The following is a 16,838-nucleotide window of genomic DNA, read 5'->3' as shown; positions in this document are numbered from 1 at the left end:
AGAACCTCTGCAGGGTCGTCCTTCTCCAGTGTGTGGGTCGCCCACCTGGGGGTGAGGGACTCCTAGTGTCGCGTCGTCGTGGTTCCTTCTTTACGTCTTCAGCTGTAGAAGATCTTTTCTGGTAGGGTTTGGTCTTCTCCGTGGATGGTTGTTCTGCAGGTTGTTGTGATGTTGGTGTGCTCGTGAGAGGTGAGCTGCTCCCCTGAGATGACTTCTGGTGAAACGTTCAGTCATTTTGGGGTAGGTCCCATGGGGTGGCCAGAGCTGGCCATCCCCTGTGCAGAGGCCCCCTGGGGGGGCATGTAGACCTGAAGGGTGGCCCCCTCCCGGAGGCCCGCACTCCTCCTACAGCCCGAGCCTCAAGGGGTTGACTGCGGGCAGTGTCCTCTCTGGGCTGTTCCTGCCTCCTGGGAGCTCCCACGGAGCATGGACTCCTGCTGAGGGCCATCACGTGGCAGGTGCCCGACGGGGTGACACAGCTTGCCTCATCTTGGTGGGGCAGGAAGAGGGACGATGGAGCACCAGGCTGGCCCAGCTGGGGGGGGGAGAGCAGGAGGTGAGCAGAAGGGGGCGTGTCCGAGGGGCTCGGGGTAGATGGAAAGGGAGCACAAGTTGGTCCCAGAACTGGGACTCTGAGGGACAGAAATCTCCAGCAGCAGCACCCTGCCCAGGATGGTGCATGGGGGGAGCCTGCGGTGGGGGTGCAGTGCTGGGACCAGCCACAGCGGGGAGGCAACCGCCCTGGCCGGAGGGTGTCTGGAGCCTGGGGTAGAGGACACGGCCGTGACCAGGTGGAGGCTGGTGGGAGCGGCAGCTGCTCTCCCACTCGCTGCCCTGAGTGTGTGGCTTCCAGCCTGTGGACCACGGTGGCTGCTCCTGCCACAGCATCCTTATCCCAGGCCACTGGGAGGGAGGAAAGGAGAGGGGCAGGGTGAGCTTTTCAAGGACAAAACCAGAGAACTCATCTGCCGTTTCTGCTCACATCTAGGACCTGGTGGCATGGCCACGGTAAATGCAGGGGAGCTGGGAAATGAGCCCGGTGCCCACAGCAAAGGAAGGGCACAGAGGTCAGAGAGAGCAGGCTGTGCCCAGGAACCAGGCGTGCACCCCAGGCTTTCCAGGAGGGGAGACCTGGGCTCAGTATCCACCTGGAAGATGCCAACAGGGCGGGTGAGAGTGAGCTGGAGGTGAGGCAGGTGGCAGGAGGGGTCCTGGAGACTGACCCGCGGCCACCGTGGAGGCTGGGTGACAACTACCTCGAGGGCCAAGGAATCGGGAGAACACGGGTGTCCATCTCCAAGACTCCACAGGTAAGAAGGGGCTACACAGCGTGTGCCCAGAATCGCTCGTGTTCCATCTTCCAGGAAAAGTCAGTTCACGTCGAGGTTCAGTGGGCTGAGCCCTACCCCTGCTGGCGCCTCCTCAGGACCCCGTTTGACTCTCACACCAGGTTCGGTGGCTGGTAGTGCCGCTCCCATTTAGACCGTTAAGGATGCTGGGGCTCTGCCAGGTCCCCGACCCACGTGCAAGACACCCGCTGCCTCCCTGAGGTGCAGGTGGGGACCACCCAGGTGCAGGGTGCTGATGGGACTCGGAGAACTAAGCCACTGGCAAGGGGTGGGGGGCTGGAGTGCCTGAGGGCAGCTTCCTGGCTCCAGGGCCCCTTCCTTCGGAAGTCCCTGCCTGAGGCTGTGCTTCAGGCTTTTACCAAGTGAGACATTTTTACGCTAGCAGAATGCTCCAGGAATTCAGGCTGCCCCTAGCCCTGGCAAGAGCACGCCTAACCTTGTGACGGCACCCTCACCCCTCCTCACTCTGCTGCAGTGAGGTGGACACTGAAAGCTACGTAGGAGTTTTCCAGGTAGAGGAGCGAACATATGCATATACATGCTTTTTTTTGCAGGTGGGAAGATTATTATAGGATGGGTTTAAAAAAAGTATATCTTTGGGTAAAGGGCCAGGACTAGGGCGAGGCAAGTGAGGCACCCCCTTCGGGCACACGACTTAAGGGTGCACCAAAAACCTTAGTAATCAAAATAAGCAATATTTTAATGTTAATACTGTACTTTTAAATCAAAATTAATGATAAACCAAATATTGACATTTCAAAACAGGATTCCTGGTCGTCTTTTGCTCCAGTCCCCCAGGACTCAGCCGAGCACGGCCTGCCTGTGGTCCCTGCACTTACTTACACTCCACTTTATGTACAAGCCGTTTTTCTTCTCTGTTTTTCTAACGGTTCGTCTGTTTTTCCCAATGTGAAAAATGTCGGGATCTTGTGATGGAATAGAATGCATATAATTTCTCCCAGTAAAATGTATGGAAATTTTTGATTCAACAGTGTTCACTAAGAAGCAGGCCCTGGGTTGAGGGAAAAACAGTGGCTTCCATCCTCAGCAACCCCTGGACCGATAGGCACCACAGCCAGTGGCCGAGGCAGGTGGAGGGAGCCAGGCCGGGTCTGCTTAGCTGGCGCCCTGTGCTCCAAAATGCAGGCTGCTCTGAGGCTGAGGCCCCACAGCGGTATGAGCAGCAGCTGCTCAGTAAGTGAGCTCAGAAGCCCCGCCTTAGCTCATCTGAGGGCAAACACCTCTGGCCCCGTGAAACCTCCGAGGGCCAAGGGGAAAGGAACCTGTGCCCAAGGAGAGTCTGGTCATCCAAGGGGCTGCCTACTCAGACCCCCAGACACAGGGCCCTGCCCTGAGCTCCCCCAACCCCGTCCCTGGTACACAGACTCCCATGGTGAATTCAAGCTTTATTGCCCGCCTCTGCCCAGGAAAACACACGAGGAGGGCCAGGAGCAGGTAGGACGGGGGAGGTAGGCCTGAAGAGAGCGCCTGCCAAGTTTCCCTGAGTGGTGCCCAGCCCCAGGGCCTTGGGGCTGGTTTGTGCTGCGGGAGAGGCCTCAGCCCAAGGTGCCCCTCCCCGGGGTCCCCAGGCACAAGAGGGGAGCCCCGCTGAGCGCCTGCCGGCACGGTGACTCACAAAGCATGCCGTGCACAGCCCTCAGCAGTCCAGGCCGATGGACACCAGCAGGTCCTCCAGTGCCCGCAGCTGCTGCTCCGCCTGCTCCATGGCGCTGCACGTCTGCGCGGTGCTGCCCACGTGGAAGCGGATGTCGTCCACCAGGGGGATGGAGTCCGTCTCCTGCCGGGCCGTCACGGCCGCAGCCTCCTCCCTCACCGCCTCCACGAAGTCCTCCTGCTCCACCAGCTGCGGACAGGCCAGCTCAGGGCACGCCCGTCACCTGCCCTCAGCCACCCCGGGCCCATGCTCACCTTCTCGATGACCTTGGCCATGTACTTCGTGCACTGGTCCTCCAGGCGTGCCAGGCCAAACAGCTTGGCCACGCGCCACACGCCCACCACGCTGTCCTCGTCCAGCAGCTGGGCCAGGCCACGGCCACACAGCTGCTTCAGGCCTGGCAACAGGTACATGTCGGCCACACTCAGCACGTCGTAGGCCAACTCGGGAGGCAGCTGCCATGAGAACGGAGGTGAGGAAGGGCAACCGAGACTTAAGAATGGGGTCCACAGGCTGAGCCAGGGGCTCACATTGCAGCCAGCTCTGCCCCAAGCACCGCAGCCAGAGCCCGCGTTTCCCACCTGCTGTGGCAGGCACGGCCTCCAGAGGACCAGGGAAGCTGGGTGCAACTTCCACCCAGTCCAGGCGGGGGCACCTGCATGGCCGTCACCCCCTTCTCCAGGAGCAGCTGTAACAAACAGGACCCTACGGCCCCCTTCTGGGAGGAAGTGTGCTAACCCTGCCCTGGGCACTCACCGCAGAGAAATAAAACAAACCCCGTTCCTCAGTCACCGTATTACTACAGTGACCTGCACGCAGGCAGCGCACACCTGCCACCTCCTCACCTGGGGCAGCTGCCTCGGGGCAGCCAAAGGGCCCTGCAGTGACCCCAACACACGAGGCCAGGGCTCCCCACTGTTGCAGGAATTCAGGGTGACTGTCCCCGCCCACCCCCCTAGTTGGAAAACCTGGGGACCCCAGGTGGCTACACTGTGTCTCCAAGTGCCAGGTGCTCACGCCATGAGTCTTGTCACTCATTCCTGCCCTGGCACCAGGACCCCTCCCCCTGACAAGTTCAAACAGGACCCACACTCCAGCCTCCTGGAGAACAGGCCTCTCAGAGCCAGTGCAGACCTGGGCGCTCCCGCTAAGCCCCATGGTGACGTGGCCTGTGTAGCTCCCCCCACCCCTGCCCAGCACACACACCTCGGTGTGATCACTGTAGATGTAGTACAGCACGTGGGTGAAGATGGCAGGCGAGATGTCGTGCAGGGTGATGGCCAGGAGGCCGCCTGACGCCTCCAGCTCCTCGTTCTCTCGGAAGTGGTCATCCAGCAGGGCCCGGAAGTAATCGCTGCGGCCACAGAAGAAGGCCTGTGGGAGGCTGGGCTCAGGATGGGCCAAGACTTGTGCCTGGAGGAGCTGGCCCAGGGCTCGAGGCAGGGGTGGGGGTCCGGAGGGAGAAAACTTAGTACCTTGTGACAGAGGAAGCTGTAACCGTCCACTCGGAAGCAGACATCAGGACAGCTGCTGAAGCCATCGCAAGGGCAGGGCAGCTCCCCAAGACCACCCTGGCGGGGACAGCAGAGCAGGCAGGAGGTGGGAGAGCAGCCGGCCCCGGCCAGGAGCCCGTTCTAGCTCTTCCTGGAGGACGACCGCTGCCCCACGTGCTGACTTAGATACAAGACAACTAAAGCAAGCAGGCCAGCTCAGAAAAGGGAAGCAACTGGGCTCTAGGTTTAAAGCACATCCCCATCCCCAGACACGCCCCCTACCCACAAGCCCAGCCCCGGCGGGTGCGCTTACCAGGAGCTCAGGGGGCTGGGCACAGTCGGCCAGTAGGGCCAGGTCCTCCCGCAACCGGGGGTCTGCCTGGGGGGGCTCGATGGTCAGCACCTTCACACACGTGCCTGGCTTGGAAGCCACTGTGGAGGGGAGAACGCAGCTTCAGGGAGCCGGGCGGCCCACCAGCTGCTGCCTGAGGCCCCAAGGCCTGGGCATGCACTCACCCTTGGCCTCCAGGTCGCCGAGCAGGTCCCACAGCTGGCACTGCTTGGCCAGACGCTCACAGTCGCCGACATGCTCTACACCGACGTCCAGGCAGCCTGGGTATGGGGGGAGGCTGAGCCTGAGGGGGCCCTTGGCTGCCCCGCGGCCGTGCCTCGGCCCACCACCCGAGTTCTACAGGACCCGGGACAGACAAGAGGGGCGCCTCTGTGGGTGGGAAAAGCCAGCCCAGGAGGCAGCTGGAACCACCCTGCACCCCAGGGGATGAGCCCCAGGAGAGAAAAAGTAGCGCCAAAGCCACGTCTGGGTGTGCTGCAGCCCCTCCCTACCCAGACCCAGGGCTCACCTGTGTACAGGTACTGCAGAAGGGCCCCAAAGGCCACGGGGTTGATCTGTAGGCAGAGACCGCGGGGAGGCAAGGTCAGAGGCAGCCTTAACACACATTCCCTGCTCACCCTCTGCCCTCCCCATCCCCGGGAGGGACGCACCAGAGGGTGCCTGAGGACCACGACACTCTTGCCCTTCCATTTGGTGTCGAGCATGTGTGCGAAGTAGGTGCTGCGAGCACCCAGGATGCAGCGATGTGCCCGGAAGGACTTCCCGTGCACCAAGAAGACCACGTCGCTGTGGATGCCCTGCTCCAGGAGGCTGGGGGCAGTGGAGGGGGTGCTCAGCGGTGCCGCCCCGCAAGTCTCCCCACTGCCCCTCATCCCCACACAGGCCACGCCCACCGCAGGCCCCCTGTGCAGGGCTGTCCCGCTCTCAGTCTCACCGCAGCAGGAAGCTGTAGTAGGAGTCCCGCCGCCAGTAGGAGGCTGTCACCTGCTTGTAGTCACGCAGGGCCCGGCGGATGGCATCACTCTGTGCCCCGTAGAGACAGCGCTCCCCATCGAAGGTGTTAGCCTCGCAGCGGGCTCCTGGGGACGGCAGGGCTGCCCAATCAGCAGCAGCCATGGGGCTGCCCGCCACAGCTGGGGAGGGGCCTGGGGGAGAGGCGCAGCTCCCCCTCCCCACCCCACCTACGGGGCCCAAGTTGCCCTGGGCCTGCTCGCGCCCCACCATCCTCCCCGACAGGGCCCAGGCACACGCCACACACCACACAAAACAGACGGTTTGGAGGCTGGCCCTAATCTATGCACTGGTGGTCTGGGGACAAACCCTAGGCAGAAGGGTCCCCATCCTCACCTAACTGAGGTTCCTGGGGCAGAAAGACATACACAGATTTCAGCAAATGAGGTCAGGTGCTCTTAAAACAAAAGCTAAGCAAGACGAAGGGTGACTGGTGGCAGCTGCCACAGGAGAGGCTGTGGAAGGTCACTGGCAGAGACGAGGCGCAGGGGCCTGAAGTGAGCGAGAGCCATGCCAAGACCTGGGAAAGGCCTTCTGAGCAGAGGGAACACCAAGGGCAGTGGCCCTGAGGGGCGCGTGGGGAAGCAGCAGAGGGCTGGCTGAGGCGAGGGGGGGCGCCCGTCACGAAGCGGCTCAGCCAGGTGCTCTAGCTCATGGGAGACACAGCGGGGAAGCCACGCAGGCCGGGAAGCGGGGCACACTGGCCGTGGGGCGTGCCCACTGTGGCAAGGACAACACGCGGTAGGGGACAGGGAGGGGCCGCCACGGGGAGACGCTGACCCGGGGCTGGGGAGCCGAGGGGAGAACCGGCTCTGAGGGCGGAGCTAAGGCACTTGCTGAAGGGGTGTGGGGCCGAAAGGGGACGCCAGGGCCCCGCCCCGCGCGCTCACCGTTGGCCAGCAGGTACAGCACCAGCTCTTCGTGTCCACAGAGGCAGGCGTAGTACCTGCGGGGAGGCGGGAGGCGCAGGGGCGCTGTCAGGCCTGCAGGCCCGGCCGGCCCCCCCACCCCCGGCCCCGCGCCGGCACTCACAAGGGGGTGCTGTCCCACTTGTCCCGCACATTCACCTCCACGTCTCGCTGCTCCAGCAGGTACCTGGGCAGGGGAGGTCAGAGCCTGGGTCAGGACGGGTTTGGGGTCTGGAGAGGAGACCTGCGGAAGGGGAAGGAGGGAAGCCCCCCCAGGCGAGGGCAGAGACCAGAGCAGGACAGGCAGTTAAGGCAAAGGAACCACGAAGAGTGTGGATGTGGGAGCCCCTGGGCGTCAGAGGTCCCAGAGCTGAGGAGGCTGAGCATCTAGGCTGAAGGCGTATGGGAGGGAGGGAGGGAGGGAGGGAGGGAGGGAGGGAGGAGGGGGTGGGGCCCTGCCTCTGCCCGAACCCTCGGGCTGCATGGGGTGGCAGGTTGGCCTTCCCAGGGCAGGGGGACTGGAGATGGACAGGACGACCAGGAGACTTGCAGGCGTCCTGGCAGCGTGGAAACGAAAAATGGACAGATTATAGAAGGCAGAAGTCAGGAAACAAGGCAGCAGAGGAGACAGACGGGGGGGAAGGGAGACCACCAAGGATGGTGATGGACAGGGACCCGCTTCGGGGAGACGCCCAGGTTGGATCTCACAGTGCACCACACTTTGGGGGCTACCAACTAACTCCCAGGTGTCACCCGACCGTGGGGAGGAGCCCCGGGAAGCTGCGGGGCTCAGGAAGTCCCCGACTGGCCCAGGGGAGGGCGCCAGGGGAGGTCGGGACCAGGGATGGGGGAAGGAAAACAGGTGCCTCCTATCCCACATCAGCGGCCCCTCCCCTCCCCGTGCGGCCCGCGGAGACGGCGATTGCAGCACCCGGGCCGCGTCAGCCGCAATGAGGAGTTCCCGAATCTCTGAGAACCAGACACTGGTTCCGGGCCACAGGCGTTCCCAGCGCGGGGTCCGCAGCTCATCAGAGGAGCCACGTCGGGGGCGTCCCAGGCCTGCCCCCAGGGTCTGACCTCCGGGCCCTTCTCTTCTCTCTGCCCCTCTCCGCCTCCTCCGGGCGTCCGCGTCGCAGTCCTCCCCTCCGGAACCCCCGGAGTCACGCCAGCACCCGGCCCCCGCTCAGAGAGCTGCCTGGACCGGGGCGGTCCTGCTTCGGCGCCCGGGCCGCCCCCGTCCCCCACCCCCACCCCGGCCAGGCGCTCCGCGGGCAGCCCACTCACACCCTCTCGGGGCCACGGCTCCTCACCGCACTCGGCCCACGTCCCCCTTCCTGCAGCTGGAGAACAGGTCGCAGGTATCCATGGCGCGGACGGCCCCGGCCCCGGCCCGTGGACCCCGGGGCAGCGGCGAAGCCCCGCCGGATATAACATAACACGCCACGCCACGCCACGCCACGCCCCGCCCCGCCCCGCCCCGCCCCGCCCGCTCCGCAGCGGCGCCTGGCGCCCGGAGGACCAACCCGGAATGCGCCCGCCCCGCCCCTCCCCTTAGTCCTCTCCCCCGACTCCGCCCCCAGGCGCAAGAACCAGTCGCGCAGGCGGAGGCGCGGGGCCGGCGTGCTCTCCGGGCGGCTTTAATGGGGTCCCGGGGCAGCCCCTCGGGGCGTCGGGTGGGGACGGGGCCGGGGCCGAGGTGCGTCGTGAGTCGGGGAAAGCAGGGACCCCGCGCCGAGGGCCGGGCGGGGCACAGCCCCTCACAGGTGCGTGTCCTCCTCGAATACGTCCGAGTCCTCGGGGTCGCGCTTGCCCCCCATGAGCGCGCTCCAGCCCCCCGGACCGTTGACGGCGCCGCCCCCGTTCAGGCTGGGCTGCTTCTCCTGCATCTCCGACTGGCTGTCGCTGGCCACGTCCAGCGTGGGGTTGTCGTGGCAGCCGTTCTCCACGAAGCGCAGCTCCTCGCCGTGCGACTGCGGCGGGAGGGGCCGCTGGGAGAGCACGCCGGGCCCCCTCCGCCCCCGCTTCATCCCTTCACCGGTCCTCAGGCCGGCGAAACCGCACGCAGGGGGCCCCAGCGGACCCTGATGGACGCAGGCCCCTTCGGCTCTGGGTCCACAGCTCAGCTCGTTTCTTACAATGACTACTGACCCTTCGCACGGCACAGACCCATGGCCTCCCTGACACCATCTGACCCCTCCCACCACCACCCACCCCTTCTAAAGGGACTCATGGGAAACAGGAGCCTTGTGCCCTGGGCCCTCCTTTTGGGGGAGCTGCCAGGCTGCTGGAGCCTCCTGCTGACCCCAAGACCCCAAGCCAGGGCCTGTCTGGTGAGGCATCCACAGGAGCCCTGGCCTGCAAGGCCACCCGCCCCCCAGCAGGGGCTGCGGCCAGCAGCGGCCGTGCGGGTGCAGCCAACGTCCCACTCCGTGCACCTCCGGCACCTAATGCGAGGCCGGCGCCCTGCAGAGGGCGACTGGGGGCCAGGCCGTGCACTAGCGCCTCACCGCGGTCACCCCACCGGCAGCGCCCGATGCCCGAGCCTGCTGGGCGCCCCTGCACCGGCACCACGGCGGCCCAGCCCCCTGCCCCACTGGGCCCCACGCTCGCTCACCACGTGTTTCAGCTTGGGCAGCCGGCGCCGCCAGCAGTTGTAGAGCAGGCCGAGCACGATGATGACGACACAGGTGGCGCCGATGGCCACCAGCACCACAAAGAGCGTCCCGTAGTCGCCGCGCACCTGGCTGGCCCGGGCCTGGCAGCTGCCGGCAGTGGAGTAGTTCTGGATGCCGATCTGGGGGCAGGAGGGGCCCGGTTCCTTAGCCGAGATCCTAGGGTGCCAGGGCTCCCCACAGGGCCCTTGGGGTCGGAGTGCAGGGACGGGGAGCAGGCTTGGAACAAGCTCCCTCAGAGGCCCGGCTGGACCTGTGCTCAGCGAGGACCCTGCCCGATCCCCACCCCACCTGCCTGAGGGCGCCTCCATCCCCAAACTCCTCACAAGCCCAGTGGCTCTGACCCTGCTGCAGGCAACGTCTGGCCCTAAACCCACCTGGTGGTGGCCCTAACCCCCCCCCCCACCCCGAGGCTGGCCCCATGCTGGCAGTCACAATCCACACTGTCCCCACCAGCTTGAAAAAGGACACGAGCAGCTGTGAAGCTCTCTCCTCACATTCTCCACCACACACCGCAAGAAATCGCAAACACAGCTTCTACCTTGGCGGGCAGGGGTGTCCCGGTATCGTTATGGCCATTGTGGGCCGGAGAGTGCACGGGGGGCTGGGGATGGTCCACGTCCTCGGCCACCCCCAGTCTCCCAGCTTCCTCCCTCTTGCCGCTGGAGTGGTCACCAATGTCATTTAGCTGCCCAGCACCGCCCCCCCCGACACTGCGGGTTGTCCTAAGTGGGTGGCCTTCTCTGGCCAAGTGGCTGCTCTGTCCCCACCGGGTCAGGCAGACGCTCTCCACAATCAGCATCTTGGGTGGAGGAAAGCAGGAAAGGCGAGGTGCCATCATCAGATGACAGGTGCCAGGGTGAGGGTGCCATCCACTGGCTCTGGCGCAGAGACCTGGGAGTCCCCCTTTCTAGAGCCAGGTATCAGCTCTTCTTCCTATGAACCACCTATATGTTCCCAGTACTTTCTCTATTCACTTCTTAAGTTATCAAGGCTCAGTTCTCCTGCTAGGTTCACCACCAATGCACGTGCTAAATCTGCCCACTAATGTATGTCCAAAGACCCAGCATGCTTTTCGGCCGAATCAGTCTGAATGAAATGTCCGGTAAAGCCAGAATACCCAGGGGAGGGAAGCAGCAGAAGGGTCTGTAAAAAAGGTTAAACCCAAGTTTCCACCAGCCCCCCAGTGTTCATGAACCCCAAATCTCACAACTGGACCGGCCCCCCATGGCTACCCAGGTGGTGTAGATACAGCATCATGGTGAAAAGCCCAGGCTCTTGAATCTCTCAGGCCTGGTCCAAAGCCTGGCTCAGCCACGCACTGGATGCGCCATTTTGGGCAAGTCACCTTCCTGCTCTGGGTTTCAGCTCCCGTCTTAAATGGGGCACCTCGGTACTCAACAGGGGGCCTTATTTACTGCTTACAACCCCGGGGTGGTGCTCAGGGCCGAGTGAGAGAACCCAGTCTGGCACTCAGCACACTTATCAAAAAGCCACAAACCACCACGGAGGCCACCCGCAGCCTGGCGTGGACTAGATAAGGAGGCGGGGCCCACAGGCACGGGTGCCTCAGCTCTGTCAACAAACACTGGAGGGCTCTCGAGGGACTTCCCTGGTGGTCCAGGGGCTAGGACTCCACGCTCCCAATGCAGGGGGCCTGGGTTCGATCACTGGTTATGAAACTAGATCCCACATGCCATAACTAAGAGTTCACACGCCACAACTAAAGATCCCTCATGCCGCAACTAAGACCCAACACAGCCAAATAAATAAATATATAAAAAACAAAGTAAAAAACACTGCAAGGGGCTTCCCTGGTGGCGCAGTGGTTAAGAATCCGCCTGCCAATGCAGGGGACACAGGTTCGAGCCCTGGTCTGGGAAGATGCCACGGAGCAGCTAAGCCGTGGAGCAACTAAGCCTGTGCGCCACAATTACTGAGCCTGCACTCTGGAGCCTGCAAGCCACAACTAAGCCCACGTGTCACAACTACTGGAGCATGCGCACCTAGAGCCCGTGCTCCACAACAAGAGAAACCATGACAATGAGAAGCCGCCGCACCACAACAGAGAGTAGCCCCCGCTCACTGCAACTAGAGAAAGCCCGTGCACAGCAACGAAGGCCCAATGCAGCCAAAAATAAGTAAGTTAAATTAATTAATAAATAAATAAAAACAAAAAAACAAATACTGCAGGGCTCTCGAGAACTAAGGGGACTGATAAGGCCCCTGGATTCCAGTGAGTGGATGGGGCCTGGAGGACACAGGCTGTCCTCAAGAAGGGAGGTGAGGAACTGCACCTTCCTCCTCTGGGGAAGGTGGATCTGGAGTAGAGATTGGCCAGCCTGTCTCCTCAGCCCAGGTTCCTGGGGCCGGCCAGGTGGGTGGTGGACTGCCTGGGTCGCCCCCCCCAACCCCGGGGCCCCCGAGCGGGCCCAGCGCCGCGACTCTCAGTGGGGAGTGCCTGGTGACACTTTCTTTTGTGCCTTTGGGAACTGCGCCACGTTCTCCCCACCCACCAGGCTTCGGCACAATTCCGTGGCCAGACGTGGCGTATCTCCGCCGTCCACCGAAGAACTCCGCTTACCCTCCGAGATCCCCTCGGGGGGCCCCTCCCTCTGCGTCCTCTCCTGACCACCCCCCTCCACGGCTCGGGTCTCCGCCTGCTGTCGCATGTCGCACGCACCGCAGCTGGTAGCTCCGTGCTCCTCGGGAGCTGGGCCTCGGACACTGGAGACAGGAGCTGTCCAGAGCTGCTTCAGGCCGCACCCCGCCACGCAGGCCCTCACGCCTCAGGGAAGGCAGCCCCGCCCCACAGTTTTAGGGGTGCAGGGAGCATGGCCGCGCTCTTACCTCCACCAGGCTCCTGCGGATGTCGCCCAGCATGGAGAGGACGTCTTGAGTGGGCACCACCCCTGGGGAAACGCACCATCAGCACAGCCGTGGCCGCAGAGGTGCTCGGGCTCCTGACCCTCGGACCCCCTGTCTGAGCCTCCGAGCCTCACTCCCCAGCCTGAAGCCCACGCAGACCATGACCCGTACCTGCTGCCCACCCGCTGGCCCACCTGTGGTGGGTGTGGCTTCCGGAAGCCACGCCCGCGCCCCTCCCCCACCACACACAGTACACAGGCCTGCGCCTGCCTCCCGACCAGGGTCCACTCTCCTCCTCCTCTCCAGAACCCAAGCCTGTGGGCCTCGCTGAACCCTGAACCAGGGAGTCCAGTTAGCTCAGCCTGCCTTCCCCGAGCCTGTGTGCACTTCCCCGCAGCCCCCGCTCACCTTGCTCGCCCACCAAGGTCATCAGCAGGTGCTGCTCCTTCTCGCTGGGCTTGCTCAGGGAGATGTGCCAGTCCCCGTGGTGGCCGCTGCCGTGGCGGGGCAGCACCCCCTCCACCAGGGCCAGGAGCTGCAGCCCCCGGTGCCGCCGGAACACCTCCTACGAGGGCAGAGAGAAAGCCCTGTGTTCGGTGAGGGGTGACGCCCCCCGACCCCAGCCTCTAGGCCTGGGCCCCTCTGACCCGGGAAAGGCCAGCGGGCTGCCCAGAGGGGCTGCTCAGGGACCTCTGGGGACCGCAGAGGAGGCTGTGAGCCTGGCCTCGGGGGACAGTGGGCACAGCAAGACCTGAGTCCACTTGGTCCCTGCAGGTGTCCAGGTGCTCCCTCCTGCCTTGGCCTCTTGCACTCATGTGGGGCCCGAGTGTCCAGACGTGTCATGTGAGGGCCGAGTATGTGGGGGGGGGGACAAGAGAGTGCGCGTCAATACGGCCACCAAAACGGAAGGAGAGGCGGGAGGCATCCTCCCCAAACTACCCCCCACCTGTCACTGGAGAGATAGGGCTCAAAGCTGGGGAGTCAAGAAAGAGTCTGCTGTAGAGAATGAATGTGTGGACACCGAGGCGGGAAAGCGGGGGGTGGGCATGAACTGGGAGATTGGGGTTGACACATATACACTAATATGTATAAAATAGATTAAAAAAAAAGATGCCTGCGTCCTCACAGGGTGCAGCGGTGACCAGGAGAACTGGCAGAGATGGCCATAATGGTAGAGCCCTGGCAGCAGGGAGGGGCAGGAGAAGGGGAAAGGAGACTTCTTTCCCATCTGACGCTCTTGTGCTGCTTAGATTTCCTTCAGCTTGTACACAGGTAATTACACAACTTAAAAACAAAAGCAAGAGGCTGGCACTGAACAGGAACTTGGCATGGGGCAGGAGGCCTTGCCTCTGGCTCCCAGCCTGTCACTGTCCCTTCCTGGCCCATCTGGGAAGAGGCCCTCCTCTGGCCAGGTCCCCCGACCCCTGGCCCCCAGCAGCCCCTCCCTCCTGTACGTGGGCTCCTGCCTGCAATGCTCCCAGCCATGGGGCTGCGAGCCAGGTGTCTCTGCCCATGAGACACAGGCGTCTCTCCAGGCCAGCCTTGTGGGCTCTCCTTTCTGCTGGGGCCCAAGCTAAGGAGAGTGGCTGTCATGCTACCAATGTGATGAAGGGCCTTGTTGCCATGGCAAGTGCCCAGTGCAGGCTCTCACGAGCGTTAGGCTCAGCAGCCTAAGAGAAGCCTGCTCAGTTCCACACCTGGGAGAAGGCTGGTAACTGGAGATGGCCCAAGCGAGCGGCTCGGGAAGCCCCAGCTCCTGAAATGGCCGCTACCGTCCATGTGTGCGTGTGCGCGTGCAGGGGAGGGGCAGCCGTGCCTGAGCCCTGCTTGGGGCGGCGCCTCCCCACGTGTGTGTGGGCTGAAGCCCTGTGCTCCACCACCTGCGCACACCCCCCGTTTTCGGGGTCCAGGTGTTTGCCTGGCTTAAGTCCTAGACCCACAAAGTCAGTTCTGGGAGGGTCTGATGACTAGGTATTTCGTACCATTTATTCTGTCAGTGGCCTGAGGAAAAAGCCCTGGCTTTGGAATCAAATATGCATTCCAATCTTGGTTCTGCCATTTATCAGCTCTGTGACCTTTAGCAACATACTGTACCTCTCTGAGCCTCAGTTTCCCCATCTGAAAATGTGGGCATCGGTCCTAAATCCGTGGGCTTACTGTGAGGATTGAAAGTACTTATTCAATCATAGGTGCTGGGACAACTGGATATCTCAGCAGAAAAGAAAAAACATACCTGGACTCATACACTTCACACCATACACCAAAGTCAATTTCAGATGCATTTCAGATCTAAAGTTTTTAGAAACAAGCGTGGCCTTGGAGTAGGCAAACATTTCTAAATTGGACCCAAAACCACTAACCATGAACGAAAAAAGATAAGTTGGAGTATTTTATGATGAAGTTTAAAAAAATTAAAAACTTCCATTTATCAGAGGGTACTATTAAGAGGGTAAAAAGGCACCCCACAGGGTATGAGAAAACATTTACAATATGTATATGAGACAGAGGTTTCATATCCAGGACATATAAATAATTTACAGATATCAATAAATAAAATGTCAGATAACCCAGTCGATAAATGAGCAAAAGATCTGATGAGGCACTTGACAAAAAGAGGCTAAAACACACATGAAAAGTTGTTCAACTTTGTTAATCATCAGGGAAATGCAAAGTAAAACCACAAAGTGATGCCACCACACACATACCTCGCAAAATGGTTAAAATGAAAAACACCACCAATGGCCGGCAGACACGGCAGCCCCAGAGCACCCAGGCGCTGCCGCAGAGTCACTGGCACAGTCACCGTGGAAAGTCGCTGGACAGTATCCAGTGAAGGTGAACGTACGCATACACGCTGACCCCATGGCGCCACCCGTCGGAATGTGCCCGGGTGCCCGCCCGCCAAAGCACAGGTCCCAGAACCTCCAGAGCAGCAGATCCACAACGCCTGAAACTGAAGCTCCCCAACGTCTGTCACCAGTCAAAGGGATAAAGAGAACGAGCGTGAACACACGGCAACACACGCAACGATACAGGTGAATCTCAAAAGCAGGATGTTGAAGCACAAAAAGCCAGACAGAATATTACACACTCGACGATGCCACTTATGTCAAGTCCAAAAGCATGTGCAAAAGTAATTCATGGCATCACAATGAGATGGTTCCCTTGAGGAAACAGTGTCTGGAAGGGGGAGAAAGAGGGGCCTCAGGGGCTGCCGATCGTGTTCTGTGTCCTGATGGGACAGCCCGCTGCGCTGCACGCGTCTGACCCGTGAGCTTTTCTGACCGTACATCGTGAGGCATGAGGACGCCCCTTGAGTGTAGCGCACTCAGGGTGTGACCTGCCTTCCCTGCTGACTCCTGGGCAGGTGACCCTCCCTGCACATCACACTGTTTTTCCCGGTGCAGGGGCCCCAGTGCTCCTGCTACGGTCCAGGCCCTGAGGTTACACGCCAACTCCTCCAAGTGACTGTGGGGGGAATGCAGAATGGTGCAGCTGCTGCAGGAAACAGTATGACAGTTCCTCAAAAGATGAGAGATAAAAGCACCAGATCTGGGAATTCCACTTCTGCAGATACACCAAAAGGACTGAAAGCAGAGTCTGGGAGAGATATGTGTACATCACGTTCATAGTGGGATTATGCACAACGGCTAAAACATGTCTCTCAACAAATGAACGGATAAACAAGATGTGGTCCATCCACACAATGGAATATTACTCCGCCTTAAAAAGGAAGGACATTCTGACACCTGCTGCCACTGGTACAAACCTTGAGGACATTCTGCTCAGTGACACGAGCCCGTCACAAAAAGACAAATACCGTGTGATCCACTAATATGAGGGACCCAGACACTCAGATTCATAGAGACAGAAAGTAGATGGTGGCTGACAGAGGGGGGGAGTGGAGCTGTTTAATGGGGACAATTTCAGTTGCTGCAAGATGAACAAGTTCTGGAGATGTTTCACAATAATGTAAATGTACTTAACACAACCGTACACTTAAAAAAATGATTAGAATGACACATTTTACGTTAGATTTTTTTACAATTAAAAACTCCACCGTAAAAAATAATATTGACTAATTAGGTGGATGTCAAGTATTAAATGAGAAGAACAGACCAGACAGAAACAAGGAAAGCACTTTAATTTCTATGTGTGCTTTGGGAAGAGAACAGAGACACTAACTTTAGACTTCACTGTTCAAGCATGTGCACCCAGACTCCAGAGTCTCAAGGCCCCATAAAAGCCATGAGGGCTCCTTGAAGATGTTGATTCCGTGTCCGGGGAAGGGAACATTCAAGAACAGCCTGGAACATCCTCGTGCACAGAAAGCAGGGAAACTATCAAACACTAAAGGCTGGTCAAAAGGACTCAGAAGCCAACCCTGAGTTGAGGCTTTCACTGGCCAAAGATGAGGCTGTAGGCAACGCGGGCTGCCTGCCACTCAGTTCCACAAGGATCAAGTCTTAAGCCACTGTAGTCGCTGACCTACACTCTGAGAGGAATGCAG

The 16,838-nt window shown here is 60.9% G+C and overlaps 2 protein-coding genes across 10 annotated transcripts in view; both read right to left on the bottom strand.

Annotated features, from left to right (window-relative positions):
* Nucleotides 1–2,028: 2,028 nt before the first annotated feature.
* ABTB1 (ankyrin repeat and BTB domain containing 1) lies at nucleotides 2,029–8,250 on the bottom strand. Of its 9 annotated transcripts, none has more exons than XM_082639145.1 (12): nucleotides 8,075–8,250; nucleotides 6,948–6,975; nucleotides 6,771–6,826; nucleotides 5,804–5,948; nucleotides 5,520–5,679; nucleotides 5,378–5,423; nucleotides 5,034–5,129; nucleotides 4,831–4,949; nucleotides 4,500–4,595; nucleotides 4,231–4,398; nucleotides 3,279–3,479; nucleotides 2,029–3,213 (listed from the first exon to the last, which is right to left on the bottom strand). In XM_082639145.1, the coding sequence occupies exons 1-12, from the start codon at nucleotides 8,220–8,222 to the stop codon at nucleotides 3,007–3,009; spliced, it is 1,470 nt and encodes a 489-aa protein (XP_082495271.1). In that variant the 5' UTR covers nucleotides 8,223–8,250; the 3' UTR covers nucleotides 2,029–3,006. The 9 variants fall into 9 exon arrangements, with proteins under 9 accessions (XP_082495271.1, XP_082495273.1, XP_082495274.1 ...); XM_082639147.1 differs by having other exon boundaries at nucleotides 8,099–8,250; XM_082639148.1 differs by having other exon boundaries at nucleotides 5,854–5,948; nucleotides 8,073–8,248.
* Nucleotides 8,251–8,409: 159 nt separating this feature from the next.
* The window catches only part of PODXL2 (podocalyxin like 2), a 33,000-nt gene continuing 24,571 nt past the window's right edge, over nucleotides 8,410–16,838 (bottom strand). Inside the window, exons 5-8 of the mRNA XM_082638262.1 lie at nucleotides 12,737–12,893; nucleotides 12,311–12,372; nucleotides 9,403–9,582; nucleotides 8,410–8,758 (exon numbers count right to left, since the gene is read on the bottom strand). Of these exons, the coding sequence (XP_082494388.1) occupies nucleotides 8,546–8,758; nucleotides 9,403–9,582; nucleotides 12,311–12,372; nucleotides 12,737–12,893 (612 nt within the window). The 3' untranslated portion in view covers nucleotides 8,410–8,545. The remainder of the gene's footprint in view (nucleotides 8,759–9,402; nucleotides 9,583–12,310; nucleotides 12,373–12,736; nucleotides 12,894–16,838) is intronic.

Source organism: Mesoplodon mirus (genome assembly GCF_964341445.2).
Source record: "Mesoplodon mirus genome assembly, chromosome: 12".
NCBI classification, from domain to species: domain Eukaryota; kingdom Metazoa; phylum Chordata; class Mammalia; order Artiodactyla; family Ziphiidae; genus Mesoplodon; species Mesoplodon mirus.
This window is presented reverse-complemented; position numbering and strand designations above follow the sequence as displayed.

Coding starts and splice junctions, on each gene's coding strand:
- ABTB1 (XM_082639145.1), bottom strand. CDS start 8,222: ATGTTATATCCGGCGGGGCTTCGCCGCTGCCCCGGGGTCCACGGGCCG. Junction 6,976..8,074: donor GGAGCCGTGGCCCCGAGAGG/GTGTGAGTGGGC, acceptor TCCCCTGCCCAG/GTACCTGCTGGAGCAGCGAG. Junction 3,480..4,230: donor TCTACAGTGATCACACCGAG/GTGTGTGTGCTG, acceptor TTCTCATGGCAG/CTGCCTCCCGAGTTGGCCTA.